Source organism: Myxine glutinosa, chromosome 4, assembly GCF_964187855.1.
Source record: "Myxine glutinosa chromosome 4, kmMyxGlut1.1, whole genome shotgun sequence".
NCBI classification, from domain to species: Eukaryota; Metazoa; Chordata; class Myxini; order Myxiniformes; family Myxinidae; genus Myxine; species Myxine glutinosa.
Window position 1 is genome coordinate 5,738,719 of NC_136264.1, and position 20,898 is coordinate 5,759,616.

General features: G+C 42.8%; 1 protein-coding gene across 5 annotated transcripts in view; it reads right to left on the reverse strand.

Annotated features, from left to right (window-relative positions):
* The window catches only part of LOC137424380 (progesterone receptor), a 411,636-nt gene that overhangs the window by 134,532 nt on the left and 256,206 nt on the right, over nt 1–20,898 (reverse strand). For all 5 annotated transcript variants that reach the window (XM_078775389.1, XM_078775387.1, XM_078775391.1 and 2 more), the window contains one exon: nt 4,133–4,257. In XM_078775389.1, coding sequence (XP_078631515.1) covers nt 4,133–4,257 — 125 coding nt within the window. The remainder of the gene's footprint in view (nt 1–4,132; nt 4,258–20,898) is intronic.

Here is a 20,898-nt window from a genome sequence, read left to right on the forward strand (position 1 = left end):
CACCTCCCCTCCCCCACTCTCTCTCTCTCTCTCTCTCTCTCCCATCCCTCCCCCACTCTCTCTCTCTCTCTCTGTCTCTCTCTCTCCCACCCCTCCCCCACTCTCCATCTCTCTCTCTCTCCCACACCTCCCTTCCCCCACTCTCTCTCTCTCTCCCACCCCTCCCCCACTCTCTCTCTCGCCCACACCTCCCTTCCCCCACTCTCTCTCTCTCTCCCACCCCTCCCCCACTCTCTCTCTCTCTCCCACACCTCCCTTCCCCCACTCTCTCTCTCTCTCTCTCCCACCCCTCCCCCACTCGCTCTCTCTCTCTCTCCCACCCCTCCCCCACTCTCTCTCTCTCTCTCCCCCTCTCTCTTAGTATTCCTGGCAGCGAAGTGATACATGGTATTTGCTAGTAGAGAATAAAACCCTGTGACTGATTGCTATGAGAGTATAAGGCACAGACATTAGTGGAAGAGTTGGCCACACTGCCATGATATGCTGAAAAAGTTTGGGAAGTCATTGAGATGTAGATAATTTACATTGAAGTTCATAGAGCCAAGTATTCCATGGAGTGCCACAAAATAGCAGCTGCTTTCACATGGCTTTTGATCACTGTGGCCAATACATGGTATCACATGGCGTTACACAATGAATGAGTGTTACGGGACCTTGAAATGTGGAAGCAGGCTTTGTGGAGTGATGAGAGCAGATACGTAATGTTCAAATCTGATGGAGGGTCTGGAAGGTGTGTTTTGATGCAAACAAGAAATTCTACAACAATGGCTACAAAAGTGAAAGAAGAGACGAGAGGAAACACGAAGATAATCGGACCTACAACCAGTCAGTACCATATGTTAAGAGTAAGGGCCTAGGCTGTGATTGGAGCAAAGATGGGCCCAATAACACTTAGCTTGTACCTGGTGCTGTGTTTGAGCCTTGGGGAGAATCTGCTGAAATCGATCTATCCGGGTTCTTCCCGACATCTTTGATCTTTGTTCCTTTCTCTTTCACATCTCTCTCGTCATTCACACTTCTTTTTACTTTTTCACATTTCACTTCACTTGTGTTTTTTCTTTTCTTGTTGTTCATTTTCCTCCAATTGATCTCTTTTTTACTCTTAATTTCTCTCTTTTTATCTATATCTTTATGGAGAAATTAATTCTTACAAAAAAATGTACAACTCACACGGCTGCACGTTGATGTTTGAGGGTTGTGGAGTAGCGGCTGAAATCCGAATCCTATCCAGGTTCCTCTTGACGATTCCATCTTTGCACATAGCGGCTGAAATCCGAATCCTATCCAGGTTCCTCTTGACGATTCCATCTTTGCTCGTAGCGGCTGAAATCCGAATCCGATCCAGGTTCCTCCTGATGACTTCATCTTTGCTCATAGCGGCTGAAATCTGAATCCTATCCAGGTTCCTCCTGATGACTCCATCTTTGCTTGTAACGGCAGAAATCCGAATCCAATCCAGGTTCCTCCTGATGACTTCATCTTTGCTTGCAGCGGCTGAAATCCGAATCCTATCCAGGTTCCTCTTGACGATTCCATCTTTGATCGTCGCGGCTGAAATCCGAATCCGATCCAGGTTCCTCCTGATGACTTCATCTTTGCTCATAGCGGCTGAAATCTGAATCCTATCCAGGTTCCTCCTGATGACTCCATCTTTGCTTGTAACGGCAGAAATCCGAATCCAATCCAGGTTCCTCCTGATGACTTCATCTTTGCTTGCAGCGGCTGAAATCCGAATCCTATCCAGCTTCCTCCTGACGATTCCATCTTTGCAGGTATCAGCTGAAATCCGAATCCTATCCATGTTCCTCCTGATGACTCCATCTTTGCTCATCGCAGCTGAAATCCGAATCCTATCCAGGTTCCTCCTGACGATTCCATCTTTGCTGGTAGCAGCTGAAATCCAAATTCCTATCCATGTTCCTCCTGACGACTCCATCTTTGCTCTTTACTTGTTTGGGTTCCTTCTGATTCCAATGCAGTATTTGGTTTTTAATTTGCTAAGACAGGCAAAAAATAATGTTTGTTAAAAAGGAGCGTCAATGAACTCATTTATCCCTTGATTTTGGAAAGGATAGTGTGTATGTTTTCTAAAATTTAAAATTGGCTACATTAAGTTATGTGCAACACACTTGCTCCGATGTAATGAGACATTGAAACATTGTGTCAATGTCCATAGCCACACTCGCCTCTGAGATGTGCGGCCTGGGGTTTAATGTTTGCCCAACTATAAACTGTAACCATGGTGTTTGGCCTCAAGGGATGGCGAGACGTCAATGCCTGCTCCTTCAAATCGATCTACATCAAACTGGGTGTTCCATCTGGCAGCATTAGTCGATGGACATTAAAGCTCCAATGGTATGAAGTTTTGTGAAGGGTATGAGAGCTATTACTGGCACCCTGCAAATTCCTGTTCTAACCCACAGGGGGCACTGCATCCACGGCACAGCTGCACTCCCAGAAAAATATGCTATCCAAAAGCATGTGCTGTGTACAAAAGAAGAAGATGAAGAAAAAGAAGATGGAAACAGCATTATATCAAGGCAGAAAATGATTATGGGAAGACACGTAACTAATGTGGATGACAAGTTACCAAATAGATTAGAAGTTGTCAATTTTGTTGCATTTTCAAAGCCAGAAAACCAACAAGACAAAGTGTGTGATATGGATGAAGGTCTGTGGTCGACGATATATCCACGAGCTCATTGTTGACTGTGCTACAGGGACCATTTTGGATGGTCAAAGTGAAGCACTGCATTCAGTGTGGAAAATTGTCGCCATTGCTCGTGTAGACCACAGCGGCTCATCGCACCGCGTGGTGGACCATCTCAGCTCATCACCCCTCTCGTCCCTCACTCCAGCACTTCTCCACTGGCACTGGAGCACGCCAACTGGGATCTTCTCGTTTGGCCTTTCCCAACATGTTTTTCAAATTATCCATCGATTGCTTTATCCTTGGGTGACTCGGTATTCATCTTGTTGTCCCTCTTTTTCTCCTTCGATCCATCTGCCTCCTCCTTTGTCACAATTATCCATTTTTCTTTTCTATTTAGTAGACAGGGCATGCTTTATGTTTTTTTACCTTTTGGCACCATTATGTACGTCCTGACAAGCCCAGGTGTTGGGCAAGCGGCTAGGGTGAGGGCTTAGGATCCTAGGATCCTGGGTTCGAATCCCGGTCAATCGCTGAATTAACGCCAGGGGGTTGACTCAGCCTGTCATCCTTCCGAGGTCGGCAAATTGAGTACCAGTTCACTGGTAATTCCCTGTTTGTCGTAAAAAGGTGACAAAAAGGGTTGGCGTCAGGAAGGGCATCCGGCCGTAAAACATTGCTTCAAAAAGGGGACCTAAAAACAACAACAACCACGGTCCCCGAAAAAGGCCAACCCCCGCTTGCGGGGAAAAATGGCCTCTAAAGGTGGTTTTTTATATGTACGTCGATAAAATCGTTGCTTTAGTCGGACAAAATTAGTGGCAAGGATGAATGACTGAGCATCTGAAAAGTCATCGTAAACAAAGCGATACCTTGTCGACATGATAGAGGGAGTACTGCAAGCTTCCTGTCACTTATGATGTGTGTTGCCTGACACATGGTAGGTGTCACTTGGGAATTCCACACGCGTTAGCAATGCACAACGTCCATCAGTCTATTTTAAAGTTAATTTGTCTGAAGCGGCCTGAAGGCGAGGAAGCCTAAGGCCTACATGTACCGTGTCGTTGAGAGACCCGTAACGCCGATGCTTTTGATATGCGATGGTCATTTTAACAATCAGTTTGTTTGTGTTTCAGACTGAATGAAAAACATAAACGTAGAACACGATTGTGATAGATGACAGGTTTGACAATATGTTCGGCCTGAACGGCATATAACTAAAAATGGCGGTGTGTGGAGTCAGCCATTGTACAATATAATGACATCACGCGCATAATCACATCACATCACCCCTGTCACGTGACCAGATCCTCAGCTCTGATTGGTGTATGTTTGTGAGGGACATACATCCATGCATACATACATAACATACATATATATATACATACATACATACATACATACATTGTTCTAGACGGCTTTGCCCTTCGGACGACACTGTAAAAAGGAATGGGAATCAAGATATGAAGTATGAATGTTTACCTTCAATAGCTCGTTTGAAGAACACTTTGCAGCTGCCACAAGTGAGTACACCATAATGACAACCTGATGCCTCGTCCCTGCAGATGAGACAAGCTTTGTGTGGAGGTGCGCTTCCTTGTGCAGGGCTGTGGAGGAAAAGGCAAGAATGTGAGCATTCAAATCAACAAAGGGAAAAGCATTCTCAGTGATAAAGGAATTCTCTGACAAGAAGGTTCAACGCAGGAGGAAGCCATTGGGCCAATCACAGCCTGTGCTATGGTTGCCAACTTATGGTTGTTTGTCCATGCTCCATCCTTTTAGAATGCTGAGAAAGGAAGCAGTATGTACCAATTTTAAGTGTTTGGCATGACTCGGCTGTGGTTTGAACCGCACACCTCCCACAAGCAGAACAGATGCTCTAACTGGTGTGCCACTTAAATCTGGTTTATAAACAAATACTAAATAACTATTATAAATAATTTTTTCACAAAATAAATACTAAATCAATCAGTTTCTAGACTTCAAAAGTATTGTTTCTGGGTTCCTCTTTTTGACCCATTTGAGGAATGACAAACCCATTTAAGAGGAATAATAAACCCATTAAAGAGGATTAATAAACCCATTAAAGAGGATTAATAAACCCATTTAAGAGGAATAATAAACCCATTAAAGAGGATTAATAAACCCATTAAAGAGGATTAATAAACCCATTTAAGAGGAATAATAAACCCATTAAAGAGGATTAATAAACCCATTTAAGAGGATTAATAAACCCATTAAAGAGGATTAATAAACCCATTAAAGAGGATTAATAAACCCATTTAAGAGGAATAATAAACCCATTTAAGAGGAATAATAAACCCATTTAAGAGGAATAATAAACCCATTAAAGAGGAATAATAAACCCATTTAAGAGGAATAATAAACCCATTAAAGAGGAATAATAAACCCATTTAAGAGTAATAATAAACCCATTTAAGAGGAATAATAAACCCATTTAAGAGGAATAATAAACCCATTAAAGAGGAATAATAAACCCATTTAAGAGGAATAAAAAACCCATTTGAGAGGAATAATAAACCCATTTAAGAGGAATAATAAACCATTTAAGAGGAATAATAAACTCATTTGAGAGGAATAATAAACCCATTTAAGAGGAATAATAAACCATTTAAGAGGAATAATAAACCCATTTAAGAGGAATAATAAACCATTTAAGAGGAATAATAAACCCATTTGAGAGGAATAATAAACCCATTTAAGAGGAATAATAAACCCATTTAAGAGGAGTAATAAACCCATTTAAGAGGAATAAAAAACCCATTTAAGAGGATGAATAAACCCATTTAAGAAGAATAATAAACCCATTTAAGAGGAATAATGAACCCATTTAAGAGGAATAATAAACCCATTTAAGAGGAATAATAAACCCATTTGAGAGGAATAATAAACCCATTTGAGAGGAATAATAAACCCATTTAAGAGTAATAATAAACCCATTTAAGAGTAATAACAAACCCATTTAAGAGGAATAATAAACCCATTTAAGAGTAATAATAAACCCATTTAAGAGTAATAATAAACCCATTTAAGAGTAATAATAAACCCATTTAAGAGGAATAATAAACCCATTTGAGAGGAATAATAAACCCATTTAAGAGTAATAATAAACCCATTTAAGAGTAATAATAAACCCATTTAAGAGTAATAATAAACCCATTTGAGAGTAATAATAAACCCATTTGAGAGGAATAATAAACCCATTTGAGAGGAATAATAAACCCATTTAAGAGTAATAATAAACCCATTTAAGAGGAATAATAAACCCATTTAAGAGTAATAATAAACCCATTTAAGAGTAATAATAAACCCATTTAAGAGTAATAATAAACCCATTTAAGAGTAATAATAAACCCATTTGAGAGGAATAATAAACCCATTTGAGAGGAATAATAAACCCATTTAAGAGTAATAACAAACCCATTTAAGAGGAATAATAAACCCATTTAAGAGTAATAATAAACCCATTTAAGAGTAATAATAAACCCATTTAAGAGTAATAATAAACCCATTTAAGAGTAATAATAAACCCATTTAAGAGTAATAATAAACCCATTTAAGAGTAATAATAAACCCATTTAAGAGGAATAATAAACCCATTTAAGAGGAATAATAAACCCATTTGAGAGGAATAATAAACCCATTAAAGAGGAATAATAAACCCATTTAAGAGGAATAATAAACCCATTTAAGAGTAATAATAAACCCATTTAAGAGTAATAATAAACCCATTTAAGAGGAATAATAAACCCATTTAAGAGGAATAATAAACCCATTTAAGAGGAATAATAAACCCATTTGAGAGGAATAATAAACCCATTTAAGAGGAATAATAAACCCATTTAAGAGGAATAATAAACCCATTTGAGAGGAATAATAAACCCATTAAAGAGGAATAATAAACCCATTTAAGAGGAATAATAAACCCATTTAAGAGTAATAATAAACCAATTTAAGAGTAATAATAAACCCATTTAGGAGGAATAAAAAACCCATTTAAGAGGAATAATAAACCCATTTAAGAGTAATAATAAACCCATTTAAGAGGAATAAAAACCCATTTAAGAGGAATAAAAAACCCATTTAAGAGGAATAATAAACCCATTTAAGAGTAATAATAAAGCCATTTAAGAGGAATAATAAACCCATTTAAGAGTAATAATAAACCCATTTAAGAGGAATAATAAACCCATTTAAGAGTAATAATAAACCCATTTAAGAGCAATAATAAACCCATTTAAGAGTAATAATAAACCCATTTAAGAGTAATAATAAACCCATTTAAGAGGAATAATAAACCCATTTAAGAGTAATAATAAACCCATTTAAGAGTAATAATAAACCCATTTAAGAGGAATAATAAACCCATTTAAGAGGAATAATAAACCCATTTAAGAGGAATAATAAACCCATTTAAGAGTAATAATAAACCCATTTAAGAGTAATAATAAACCCATTTAAGAGGAATAATAAACCCATTAAAGAGGAATAATAAACCCATTTAAGAGGAATAATAAACCCATTTAAGAGTAATAATAAACCCATTTAAGAGTAATAATAAACCCATTTAAGAGTAATAATAAACCCATTTAAGAGTAATAATAAACCCATTTAAGAGTAATAATAAACCCATTTAAGAGTAATAATAAACCCATTTAAGAGGAATAATAAACCCATTTAAGAGTAATAATAAACCCATTTAAGAGTAATAATAAACCCATTTAAGAGGAATAATAAACCCATTTAAGAGGAATAATAAACCCATTTAAGAGTAATAATAAACCCATTTAAGAGTAATAATAAATCCATTTAAGAGGAATAATAAACCCATTTAAGAGGAATAATAAACCCATTTAAGAGGAATAATAAACCCATTTAAGAGTAATAATAAACCCATTTAAGAGTAATAATAAACCCATTTAAGAGGAATAATAAACCCATTTAAGAGGAATAATAAACCCATTTAAGAGGAATAATAAACCCATTTAAGAGGAATAATAAACCCATTTAAGAGGAACTAGGGCATGCCCGTACTATATATAAGCTAGGACGTGCCCGTACGTGGGTGCCCGTTCCTTGCCAAAAAAAAAAAAAAAAAAAATTTGTGTAGGGGTGTGTGTGTGTGTGTAAACATCCTAGGGCGTGCCCGTACGTGGGTGCAAAAAAACATGCGTGCAAACAACAACAACAAAAAAAAACTTAAACCACGTGGCAGTAACGACCACAGAACCCCCCCCTCTATTTACATGAATGGTTTGGTCCATTCGCAACGACCACAGAACCCCCCCCCCCCCCCCCTCTATTTACATGCAATGGTTTGGTCCATTCGCAACGCCAAAGCGAACGGCAAACGGCTAAATCGCCATAGCTCGGTAAGTACTTGTCCGATTAATTTCAAACCTTGAAAAGGCACATCCTCGGGTCCCCAGCAATATACCTGGCAAGTTGCAAGTATATCGGACCCGTGGTTGTCGAGAAACAGCGGTCACAGACAAACGTACAAACGTACAAACGTACAAACAAACACACAGAGATTACTGGAATTATAGATAGATAATAAACCCATTTAAGAGGAATAATAAACCCATTTAAGAGGAATAATAAACCCATTTAAGAGTAATAATAAACCCATTTAAGAGGAATAATAATAACATTATATATTTTTAAGGCTAAAGCAGTAAAATACATAAATAAATGTTGAGACATTATAAAGTAAAGAATATATGGCCAAGCCCAGTGTAGGGATTGGCAGAATTCATTTTTTGATTTATCTCCTTGTAATCCCAAAATAACTGCATATTATATGGTTTTATATACACAACGAAGAAATTTAGCTGAAAAACAATACAATACATTATAAATGCTTACATCGTAAAAACGTGCAATTTTGAGGATTGGAAACATTCATATTTGGATTCAGCACCTCAAATACCCTCAGTAAACATTTCTCGTGTGGTTTGAGAGGAGGCCCCACAAAAATGAACAATTCTAGTGGTCATCCCATGGTCTAATAGGTGACAGAGAGGGCCTGACGTCAGCTGTAAAAAGGCATGAAAAACCCACAACATGCAGTGAATCCAAAAAATTAAGTCGAATCCAAAAGGCAGAAAGAGTTCCATCACAAAGAACAAGGTGCATCAAGAAAGATGCAATTTAATAAAGGTGAGGATTACAACAAGTTGAAAATGATCCAGGTCACAAAGGATTGGAGCGGAAGCACAAAGCGCAAAGAGATAGTAAACAGGAATTCCTTCCAAAAGGTTATTGCAATCGAGTGTTACTATGTCAACATTGACTATATAAACAGCAAAGGAAAAATTAATAGATGGTAAAGGAACGGGGGCTCGGCCACTGGGAATAGAGGGCCTCGGTTCCCAGTGCGTAGACCATAATATGGAGTCCAATAATTTGGCAGGGGAATTAGAAAGTGTGACGAAAATGAGAGAAAGCACAAGATCAGTGACAACGTTTTTGTAATCGAGTGTAATCGTCTGTGATTGACTGTATAAACGGAAAGGAAAAGTATTCAAATCAGTGTAGATTAAGAATACAAGTGGGAATAGATAGGCCTCGACGATAGAAAATATTCACATCGTCATATCGCAATGTCAGAAGGGAAGACCTCACACGACTCGATTAAACAGTGGAATTTCGGTACAACACTTAGATTCCTGTTCAGTGAAAAGAGCCAATTGAATTGAATTCCATACAGTGGGCATTGGGGATCATTTTGGGGGAAAAAAACAACAAAGGTGGAAACCGTATCTCTCATATAAGGACAACAAGGAATAACTAGGAACTTCGGCACAAGAGAAGTCCATCTTGCCCATCATGAGCGCATTGCACCAACACCCGAAACCATCACCCATTCACGCACAATGTACCAACATCCCTGTAAGGTACATGCTGAGGTTGCATAATGCTTCCTCTTAGAACACTCTTTGAATTTCCAAGCACTTCAATCATTTCAACTGAACTCGGTTAGCCCATCATCGGTTAGCTAACTGTGTTAATGCCCATCATCGGTTAGCTAACTGTGTTAATGCCCATCATCGGTTAGCTAACTGTGTTAATGCCCATCATCGGTTAGCTAACTGTGTTAATGCCCATCATCGGTTAGCTAACTGTGTTAATGCCCATCATCGGTTAGCTAACTGTGTTAATGCCCATCATCGGTTAGCTAACTGTGTTAATGCCCATCATCGGTTAGCTAACTGTGTTAATGCCCATCATCGGTTAGCTAACTGTGTTAATGCCCATCATCCTTTTGGAAAAGCCATCAAGTGTCACGTGATAAGTATGGGCTACAATAGCTGCTTGTGATGAAAACGTTTGAATCGTACTTAATATTTCGGTTACAAACATAGACAACAAGACAACGTGACCAGAATCATAATAAAACACTTTTGTATTACCTTCTACAAAATGCTTATAATTTCACCCGAGATAGAAATAAATTCTTGATTTGTAAGAAATGTCTTCTATGAAATTTCTATGAAATGATGACTATCTGTGCGGTAAAAAAACCACCTGTAGAGGCCATTTTTCCCCGCAAGGCGGGGGTTGGCCTTTTTCGGGAACCGTGGTTGTTGTTTTTCGGTCCCCTTTTTGAAGCAATGTTTTACGGCCGGATGCCCTTCCTGACGCCAACCCTTTTTGCCACCTTTAACGACAAACAGGGGAATTACCAGTGAACTGGTACTCAATTTGCCGACCTCGGAAGGATGACAGGCTGAGTCAACCCCCCTGGCGTTAATTCAGCGATCGACCGGGATTCGAACCCAGGATCCTAGGATCCTAAGCCGGCACCCTAGCCACTAGCCCAACACCAGGGTTGTGCGGTGATAGAGCAAAATCAAAGGCCCTTTGGTGTTTCTCCATTTTGCCACCAGACTCCCTCATTCATTAGCTCCACCATTGGAGGTGGACAGAGGTTATGTTTTCACCCATTTGTCTGTTTGTCTGTGAGCAGGATATCTCAACAAGCTTTTGGACAGTTTCAGACTAAACCTGGTGGACAGGTTGGGTGTGTGACACGGACCAACTGTTTCCACTTGGGTGAACATCTGGATCCGGACACTAGAATTTTAAAAATGATTCTTCACTATTGAGAGTTAGGGCCAAAACCGATGTAAATCATGATGTTTCAAAAAGTTGTGCAGGATTTATGACAAAACGATGTGGATGAGTTGAGTAGTTGACAAGATCAAGCCGATTAGACTTTGGTTCAGGTGCAAAATCCAGATGTGGCCTATTGGTGGAATTTAAAACATTAACTGCTCACCTGGCGGAGGTATGCGCTCTACCGAGTACCATTATATTTTTTATGTGGCTGTTGGTTGCATCATTGCTGGGAGCATGGCTGTGCCACTACAGTGTCCCCTGTAGGTCAGAGCAGAAATTTGTAATTTGTTCAGGTTGCCAGCAATAGCCTGGCTCTCTTTGCAAAGGACACTGTGGGGTCTTTATATGTCCACCAGATAATTCTGGTACATGGGATGCCCAGTTTAACGTCTATCCGAGGAACAGCACAAACATTGATGCCTCACTTTATGGCCGGCTCTGGATTCAAACCCAGGCTCAGAGCACGAGCGTGCGTACTCCTAGGCCATCTTGACGGCCCCCAGTCACTGTGTAGGCCTAGTGAGTGATACATTTTCCTGGTACCCTCGTATGTGGTTTAGTGGTCAACTTTACGATATTGTCGGGGAAGATATGGCATGGAATCTAATTTGGTGAAACAAAAACAAAACAAAAAATGCAGCAGAGTGGTTCATTCAATACTCAGGGAGCATTATCATGATGCTGGGACAGCAGATTAAACACCATTAGCGAATCCATCGATTTGTTTATAGTGCTCTAATCCGTCCTTTAATAACAACAACAACAACAACAACAACAACAACAAAAAACTCCTCCGAAAGCTCTAATCATTGATGAAGGACAATTAAAACCATTCATCCTCAACATGTATTAGAAAATAATAGCTCTAACTGCTCCTCATCCGGGCCACACGTGGATCCATCTCAAACTATGAAGAGAGGTACCACCATGTGCCCTACTCCACCTCGTTACATGAACTTCTCTTTTCTTATTCGGTTTATCCCCATATTTTACATCCTCACGATGCTCTCTCCGATCGCCCTTACAGACATTCAACACCTCCTCACTCGGTACCTTCTCCCCTCCAACAGTGGTCTCACATGTGCGCTTCCCCCTCTCGAAGCCTCTGGTGTGCTCCAGATTCACAGATACGTTGAACCAGACTGCGGTAGCTAACCCAGATATTGTGGGCCTCACACAAACGTTTGTTTCACATGATGTCCCGGACCTTTCGGTGCACCTCCCTGATTATCCTTTCCTACTCTCTATCCAGTTGATTCCCACACGAGTGGTGTTGTTGCAGTGCGTACTCATTCCTCCTTTCTCCACAATCCCACTCCACACTGGTCACCACCAAATCATGCAGTACATTTGCCTTTGTGTGCCTCTCCATAACAATGTATTGTTTCTTTGTGTGGTCTACTGTCTCCGTAACAATGTATTGTTTCTTTGTGTGGTCTACTGTCTCCGTAACAATGTATTGTTTCTTTGTGTGGTCTACTGTCTCCGTAACAATGAATTGTTTCTTTGTGTGGTCTACTGTCTCCGTAACAATGTCTTGTTTCTTTGTGTGGTCGGTAATGAAATAGTATCTAAGTTGAACCCAGGTGTTATGCTCTCTCTAACCACTGAGAGGCGTCTATAAGAACTTGGACAGTCATCGCTCCGGAACATTCCTGTGACATTTAATCCGTGACACGTAGACTCTAATGGTGCGTATATGTATATGATCTAGGCTTGCTTGCATTGATTGATAAATTGCTGAACTTCTCCTTGATTCCATAATCCTGATAAATATTGCATGATTGTATTCCTACAGGATGTTGCCAGAGATCGAATTGTCATTAAACCTACTATTAGGACAATGTTGTGGATCTGACTTTCATAACAATTAATGACAATTCGTCTCTTCGTCTGAACGAGAACAAGAGGCGAACGAGAGCGACATGGCGGGTCACAAAATGATCCAGGTGCCGATCTTCGCAGCCGACCCTCAAGCGACGGACGCGACCGCGGAATTGACACATTGGCTGAAAACCTTGGATAACCAATTCAAGGCTCAGGAAGCCGTCATCCCCGATGAAACAAAACTAGACGTACTGCAAACGAAGGTCCACTACAACGTGTACCGGGCAATCGAACAATGCATGACGTTCGATGCCACCATGGCAGAGCTGAAGCATATTTACATTAAAACACGAAGTGCGGTCTATTCCCGGCATCTGCTCGCAATACGACTACAACAGCCCACGGAGACTTTAGATCACTTTGCTCAAGATCTCCGACGTCTGCTGAACGAGAGTGCCCCAGAGGTACGTACTCATGAACAAGTCTGTGATGATCTTGTTCGTGATTCTTTCGTCGCCGGACTTAGGTCCCCAGTCGTCAGACAGAGACTTCTTGAAGAAGCCGATTTGACACTTGCTGAAGCGCTACGGCTATCTCACGTTTATACCCAAGCACGGGAATAATCCGACGCGCATGAACACCCATACGGCACTACGGGGACATCTCGACAAACTCGACCGGAGAGAGCGACTGCCGAGGTCGTGGATGCCGCCTTGGCACCTCAGCCGGAATCGGAGACCCCGGCCACTCCCGAGGAAGACCCTGATCCGGGCTTGACGGCAGCTGCAGCAGCTGGACCCAAGCTCAGAAGTAACGCTACGTGCTATTTCTGCGGGAACCAAAATCATCTCAGGTCTGTTTGCCCGGCTATAAATGTGACATGTCATTTGTGCTCAAAGACGGGTCATTTTGCAAAAGTTTGCCGATCGTCGTCGTGGGGCAAACGAGCCCGCTCAACGATGAATGTGCTTATCGCCGAGCCAGCGGACCAAGCGGTGCGCGGGGCGCCTCACCCGACTTTGATGGGGATCGCCCCTTCCCGTGGGCCCCTGGCTGAGAGCTCGACCTTGGTGAGATTCATCGCGCCGACTAAACAAGTGGCACGAACACGACAGTACGCGGTGCGACCGTCCTTGGCCGGCATTCTTCTGACACCCTACCAACTACCTGGATCGGCCACCCGAATGGCTGAGGTTGGCTTTGAAACTCCGCGCATGACACGAGCGCCGTCCGGAGGCTGCACGTATGATCTACAAGCAACTGCAATGGCACGAAAGCTGGGAACTTCACGCGTAGCACGTGCGCCCTCTGGAGGCGGCACGACTGGCCTACAAACTATTTCAACGGCACGAAAGACTTTAGCTGGTGATGGATCCACACGCGAGGCACGAGCGCCTCGCCTAGACGACTCGATAACTGCAGGTCCACCTGGCCTGGCTCGTGCTATAGTCCCACTTATGATCAAGGGAATTTTTGCTAATGCTTTGATCGATACAGGTTCCACGGATAGTTATGTTGATTTTCGACTTGTGCAAAAACATGGATGGCCGATTCTTGGGACAAGCCGCCGAATCTTTATGGCCTCTCAGGGGCTAAGGCTCAGCACAAAAGGGGAATGTCGACTGAAGCTTGTGATTAAGGGAAGAATGTTTCCGGATGTGCATCTCATGGTCTTACCAGCATTATGTACAGACGTTTTGTTAGGACATGATTTTCTCAAGTGACATGGATGGTTGGAAATGGAATTTGGTGGCACTGATACGCTTGCTGTGTGTGCTCTTGCAGGGATGGAAATTGAGCCGCTGTTGCTGTTCCCCAATATGACCACGGACTGTACACCTGTAGCGGTTAAATCGCGATGCTACTCACGAGCTGACGCGCAATTCATTGCGGAAGAAACGGCCCAGCTATTAAAGGAAGGTATCATAGAACCTAGTCGGTCGCCATGGCGGGCCCAAGTTCTAGTGGTACGAAGTGAAGCGCATCGCAAACGCATGGTAATCGACTATTCGCAGACGATTAATCGGTTTACACAGCTGGTCGCCTACCCCCTTCCGGGAATGGACTCCCTGGTTCGACAGGTGGCCCAGTATTCAGTCTATAGCACTCTCGATCTGCGTAGTGCGTATCAACAAATCCCCATCTCTGAGGCCGATCGCATCTATACAGCGTTTGAATCGGGTCAAATGTTATACCAGTTCACCCGGCTACCTTTTGGGGTCACAAACGGGGTCCCTTGTTTTCAGAGGGCTATGGACGACCTCATCGCTAAGGAGAACTTGACCGATGTCTTTGTATGTCTGGACAATCTCACGGTTTGCGGGTATGACCAGGAACATCATGATGCTAATCTGAAGCGCTTCCTCGAGTTCGCGCAGAGGTATCGCTTAACTATGATTGAGGCTAAATGTCGTTACTCCGCTCGCACGATAGATCTTCTGGGGTACACCGTGACCCACGGCTCTGTTGCTCCGGATAAGGAGCATCTGCGACCCTTGCTCGACATGGCCCCGCCCTGCGATCGTGCTTCGCTGAAGCGTGCTCTCGGGCTGTTCGCTCATTATTCTAAGTGGGTACAAAATTTCTCCGCGAAGCTCCGCCCGCTTGAGGACTGCGAGGCGTTCCCCATGAGCCTTGCCACCAAGGCTGCTTTCCATAGCCTCAAGTCCGACATCGCTGGCGCTGCTGTGGCGACGATTGACGAAAATAAGTCTTTTGTTTTGGAAAGTGATGCATCGGATCATGCGATAGCTGCGACTCTCTCCCAGGGGGGGGGCGCCCTGTGGCCTTCTTTTCGCGAACTCTCACCTCCGCTGAGCAGAGACATTCGTCTGTCGAAAAGGAGGCGTATGCCATCGTCGAGTCGATTCGGCGTTGGCGTCCCTACTTGCTAGGACGATGCTTCCAAATTATCATGGACCAACAGAGCGTTGCGTTTATGTACGACACCCTGCATGCTCAACGCATCAAAAATGAGAAAATCACTCGCTGGCGCATCGAGCTCGCGGATTTCTGCTACACAATGAAATATCGCCCTGGGAGGGATAACCTGGTTGCCGACGCCTTATCGCGGCCGGCAATGTGTGCGGGCCTCATATCTGTGGAGGAGGATCTGCGCGCTTTGCACGACACTTTGTGCCATCCCGGGGTGACGCGTTTCGCTCATTTTGTGCATAGTCGTAACTTGCCCGACTCGGTTGAAGACATTCGCCAGGTCTGTCGCAATTGTTCTGTATGTGCTGAACTCAAACCACGTTTTTACAACCCTCCTATGGGGACACTGGTCCGAGCAACTAGGCCGTGGGAGAGATTGGCGATGGACTTCAAAGGGCCACTGCCGGCGTCACCGGCATCAAGTAACTCTCGTTATCTGCTCACTATCGTTGATGAGTTCTCGAGATTCCCTTTCGCTTTCACGTGCGTAGATATGACAGCCGCCACGGTTATCTGGTGCCTGCAGAACTTGTTTTCTATGTTTGGGAATCCGGCCTACGTGCATACCGATCGAGGTGCGGTGTTCCTGTCCCAGGAGGTGAGGAGCTTCTTACTCCAGCATAATGTCGCTTCTAGCTATACCACTCCGTATAGACCGCAGGCGAATGGGGCAGATCAAACGCTTCAATGGTATTATATGGAGAGCCATCACGCTAAGCCTTAGGTCCCTCGGCCGAGGCCTAGATAAATGGGCTTGGTCGTTAACTGCGGCACTGAACTCGATCAGGACTTTACTGTGTACGGCCACCAACCAAACTCCCCACGAACGGATGTTTCATCACCCGAGGATTTCGGGTAGTATCCGACCTTTACCTAGTTGGCTTGCAGAGCCGGGGCCGGCTTACCTCAAACGTGCGGTTCGCATGAGTAAGTATGATCCACTAGTGGATACGGTGCAAGTACTTCAAGCTAATCCCGAGCATGCTCGCATGTTGATGGCTGATGGACGCGAGTCCACTGTCTCCGTACGCCACCTGGCCCCTTGCGGGGAAATCGACGAACCAATTTACGAGTCTATGGACTCTCCCGTTGCTCCGCCTATGGAGCATCTGCCGGCCATCTCGCCGCCGAATACACCCCAGCCTGTAGGCACTGTGGTGCCACCTTCGTCACCTGACTCAGGCGGCTACTCCGACGCGGGGGACTCCGGACTTGGGGGTGTAGTACCCGGTAGTTTCCGGACCCGTGCTGGAAGGGAAATTTGTCCCCCTGATCGCTACCGATGGACCGACTGACATGGACGGACAATTGCTGCCCTACTATTGCTGCTGCGTGCTTGATTCCTGCCTTAGCGGAAGTGTAGTTCTAACGGCGGGGAGAATGTAATGAAATTGTATCTAAGTTGAACCCAGGTGTTATGCTCTCTCTAACCACTGAGAGGCGTCTATAAGAACTCGGATGGTCATCGCTCCCGAACATTCCTGTGACATTTAATCCGTGACACGTAGACTCGAATGGTGCGTATATGTAGATGACCTAAGCTTGCTTGCATTGATTGATAATTGCTGAACTTCTCCTTGATTCCATAATCCTGATATATATTGCATGATTGGATTACGACAGGATGTTGCCAGAGATCGAATTGTCATTAAACCTACTATTAGGACAATGTTGTGGATCTGACTTTCATAACATGGTCTACTGTCTCTGTAACAATGTATTATTTCTTTGTGTGGTCTACTGTCTCCATAACAATGTATTGTTTCTTTGTGTGGTCTACTCTCTCCGTAACAATGTATTGATTCTTTGTGTGCTCTACAATCTCCGTAACAATGTTTACTTTCTTTGTGTGGTCCACTGTCTCTGTAACGATGTATTGTTTCTTTGTGTGGTCTACTGTCTCCGTAACAATGTATTGTTTCTTTGTGTGGTCTACTGTCTCCGTAACAATGTATTATTTCTTTGTGTGGTCTACTGTCTCCGTAACAATGTATTGTTTCTTTGTGTGGTCTACTGTCTCCGTAACAATGTATTGTTTCTTTGTGTGTCTACTGTCTCCGTAACAATGTTTCATTTATTTGTGTGGTCTACTGTCTCCGTAACAATGTTTCGTTTCTTTGTGTGGTCTACTGTCTCCGTAAGAATGTATTGTTTCTTTGTGTGCTCTACTGTCTCCGTAACAATGTATTGTTTCTTTGTGTGGTCTACTCTCTCCGTAACAATGTATTGTTTATTTGTGTGGTCCACTCTCTCCGCAACAATGTATTGTTTCTTTTTGTGCTCTACTATCTCCGTAACAATGTATTGTTTCTTTGTGTGGTCTACTGTATCCGTAACAATGTATTGTTTCTTTGTGTGGTCTACTGTCTCCGTAACAATGTATTGTTTCTTTGTGTGGTCTACTGTCTCTGTAACAATGTATTGTTTCTTTGTGTGCTTTACTGTCTCCGTAACAATGTATTGTTTCTTTGTGTGGTCTACTCTTTCCGTAACAATATTGTTTCTTTGTGTGCTCTACTGTCTCCGTAACAACGTATTGTTTCTTTGTGTGGTCTACTGTCTCCGTAACAATGTATTGTTTCTTTGTGTGATCTACTGTCTCCGTAACAATGTATTGTTTCTTTGTGTGGTCTACCGTCTCCATAACAATGTATTGTTTCTTTGTGTGGTCTACTGTCTCCGTAACAATGTATTGTTTCTTTGTGTGGTCTACTGTCTCCGTAACAATGTATTGTTTCTTTGTGTGGTCTACTGTCTCCGTAACAATGTATTGTTTCTTTGTGTGGTCTACTGTCTCCGTAACAATGTATTGTTTCTTTGTGTGGTCTACTGTCTCCGTAACAATGTATTGTTTCTTTGTGTGGTCTACTCTCTCCGTAACAATGTTTCGTTTCTTTGTGTGGTCTACTGTCTCCGTAACAATGTTTCATTTCTTTGTGTGGTCTACTGTCTCCGTAACAATGTTTCGTTTCTTTGTGTGGTCTACTGTCTCCGTAACAATGTATTGTTTCTTTGTGTGGTCTACTGTCTCCGTAACAATGTTTCGTTTATTTGTGTGGTCTACTGTCTCCGTAACAATGCTTCGTTTCTTTGTGTGGTCGACTGTCTCCGTAACAATGTTTCGTTTCTTTGTGTGTTCTCCTGTCTCCGTAACAATGTTTCGTTTCTTTGTGCGGTCGACTGTCTCCATAACAATGTTTTGTTTCTTTGTGCGGTCGAATGTCTCTGTAACAATGTTTTGTTCCTTTGTGTGTTCTCCTGTTTCCGTAACAATGTTTCGTTTCTTTGTGCGGTCGACTGTCCCCCCAACACGGATCCCAGAACACACTGCTCCCAGCCCGGGCCTGTTCAATCTTCATAATTCATGGTGACTAATTGCCACCATGCCAGTTCCCTTGATGTTAGGTCCCATATTCAGTGCATATCTGAACTGGCAATTAGTCATATCTGAACTGCTTAGCTTAGTCATTCTGTGAAATGGTTGAACTTGCTCAGTCTGTTTCTTTTTCAACACACCCAAATGATAACCATTCATTACTGGACCTTGCCATGTCAAATTTCTCCTCAAACTTGTACTGCTTCTCAGCTCCTCTAGGCTCATCTGACCATGTGTTGGTAAACATGGGCATCTCTTTGGCAGTTATTTGAGAATCCCAAAGGCACAGACATGTCTGGCAACTTGGTACAGCTTGGTCTGGCCTAAAATGCACTCTCTCCAGTCCTCTGCGAACCTCACCTCTATATATAAATAAAAGACTGCTCCATCATCACCTCAGATCCTAATATGAACTGCTCTTGGAAATTCTTCCACAACTGACTAATTTCTCTTCTTCACAAGTTCATCCCATCATGCATTCAACTTTTCAGTCCATCATCACAACCCGTGTATACAGATGTGTACAGTGAGAAAACAACTTGCATTCTCCTCCAGGAAGGCAAACCCTTTTGATGGAAACCTGCAATCTCTCTGCACAGCTTGTAACCATTGTGTATCTGTACACCGAAGAGCCAAGACACAACATCAGGCTCCCACCAAGCTCCCACCAAGAGCCAAGGCCTGATCCAAATTCTCCAGATTCACACCATCCTCCAAAGCTTGGTGGGGGCTCGTCGGTACATCTGGTAAACATTCGCCTTCCTTTCCTTCACTCATAAATTACTCACTCCTGCTGGACACTGCTCAAAAAATGAGGCAAAGATCTTGAATACTGTCTTCACTCAAAAGAACAAGGCCGCAAATAAGTTCCTTCCTGTGCACACCCTTCCCCCAATACATAATGTTCCCCACAGCACATAGATGTTATTCCCTGCCATAGTGGAGAAGCTTCTTAACCAGGTCGATACCTCTTCTGCAACTGGTCCTGATGGCAGCACAAGTATTCTAGTCCTCATGAACTGTGCTTCAGTCCTGTCATACCTTTTTCCTTTCTCACATACCTTTCTCACAGGTCCTTCTTGGATGTGCAAATTCCTCCATTTTGGAAAATTGCAAACATCACTATTATCCAGGGCTGGCTGGATGGTCTAAAGATATGCACACGCACTTCTAGGCTGTCTAGCCTGGGTTTGAATCCCGACCCAGCTATAAACTGTCATCCCGGGACTTCACAGGCAGCGTGATTCACTAATGTGTGCGTCGTCCCTCCGATGGACGTTAAATGGGCGTCCTGTCTGCCGACATTAGTTAGTGGACATTAAAGACCCCATGGCGTCCTTGTCAAAGTGTAGGCAAGCTATCACCGGCATGATGAACAAATTGCCAATTCCTGCTCGAACAAGCAGAGGGCATTGTATCAGCAGCTCAGCCGCACCCTCAGCCAATCATACTATCCCGCAACCTTGTGCTGCATACGAAGGAAGAAGGTCCATAAGAAAGGTTCCAAAACTCAAGGAGCCTCAGGCACTATCTTCTTCGAACTCGCTCAACCAGCCCGGCTACTGACTTGGCCATTCCATGGTGTATATGTTCTTCCTTTATCAACATTACCAATCACCACTGGCATCCTCACTGGAAGTCCACGGCCACAAGGAAATCAGCCAATCTAATCCAATTAACTTAGGGATCGTGAAGACAATATATGGTGAAAAGTTGTGTGTATATACTGTACATACATACATACATATATTTATATATATATATATATATATATATATATATATATATATATATATATATATATATATATATATATAAATAATCGGGAGATTGAATAAGACGCGGACGTAGCTTCAGGGCTTAGATCTTTAATTCGACAAGCTTTCGACCAACAAAGGTCTTCTTCTGAGTCGGCCCCAAGTTCAACGGAAGTCGACCGACTCAGAAGAAGACCTTTGTTGGTCGA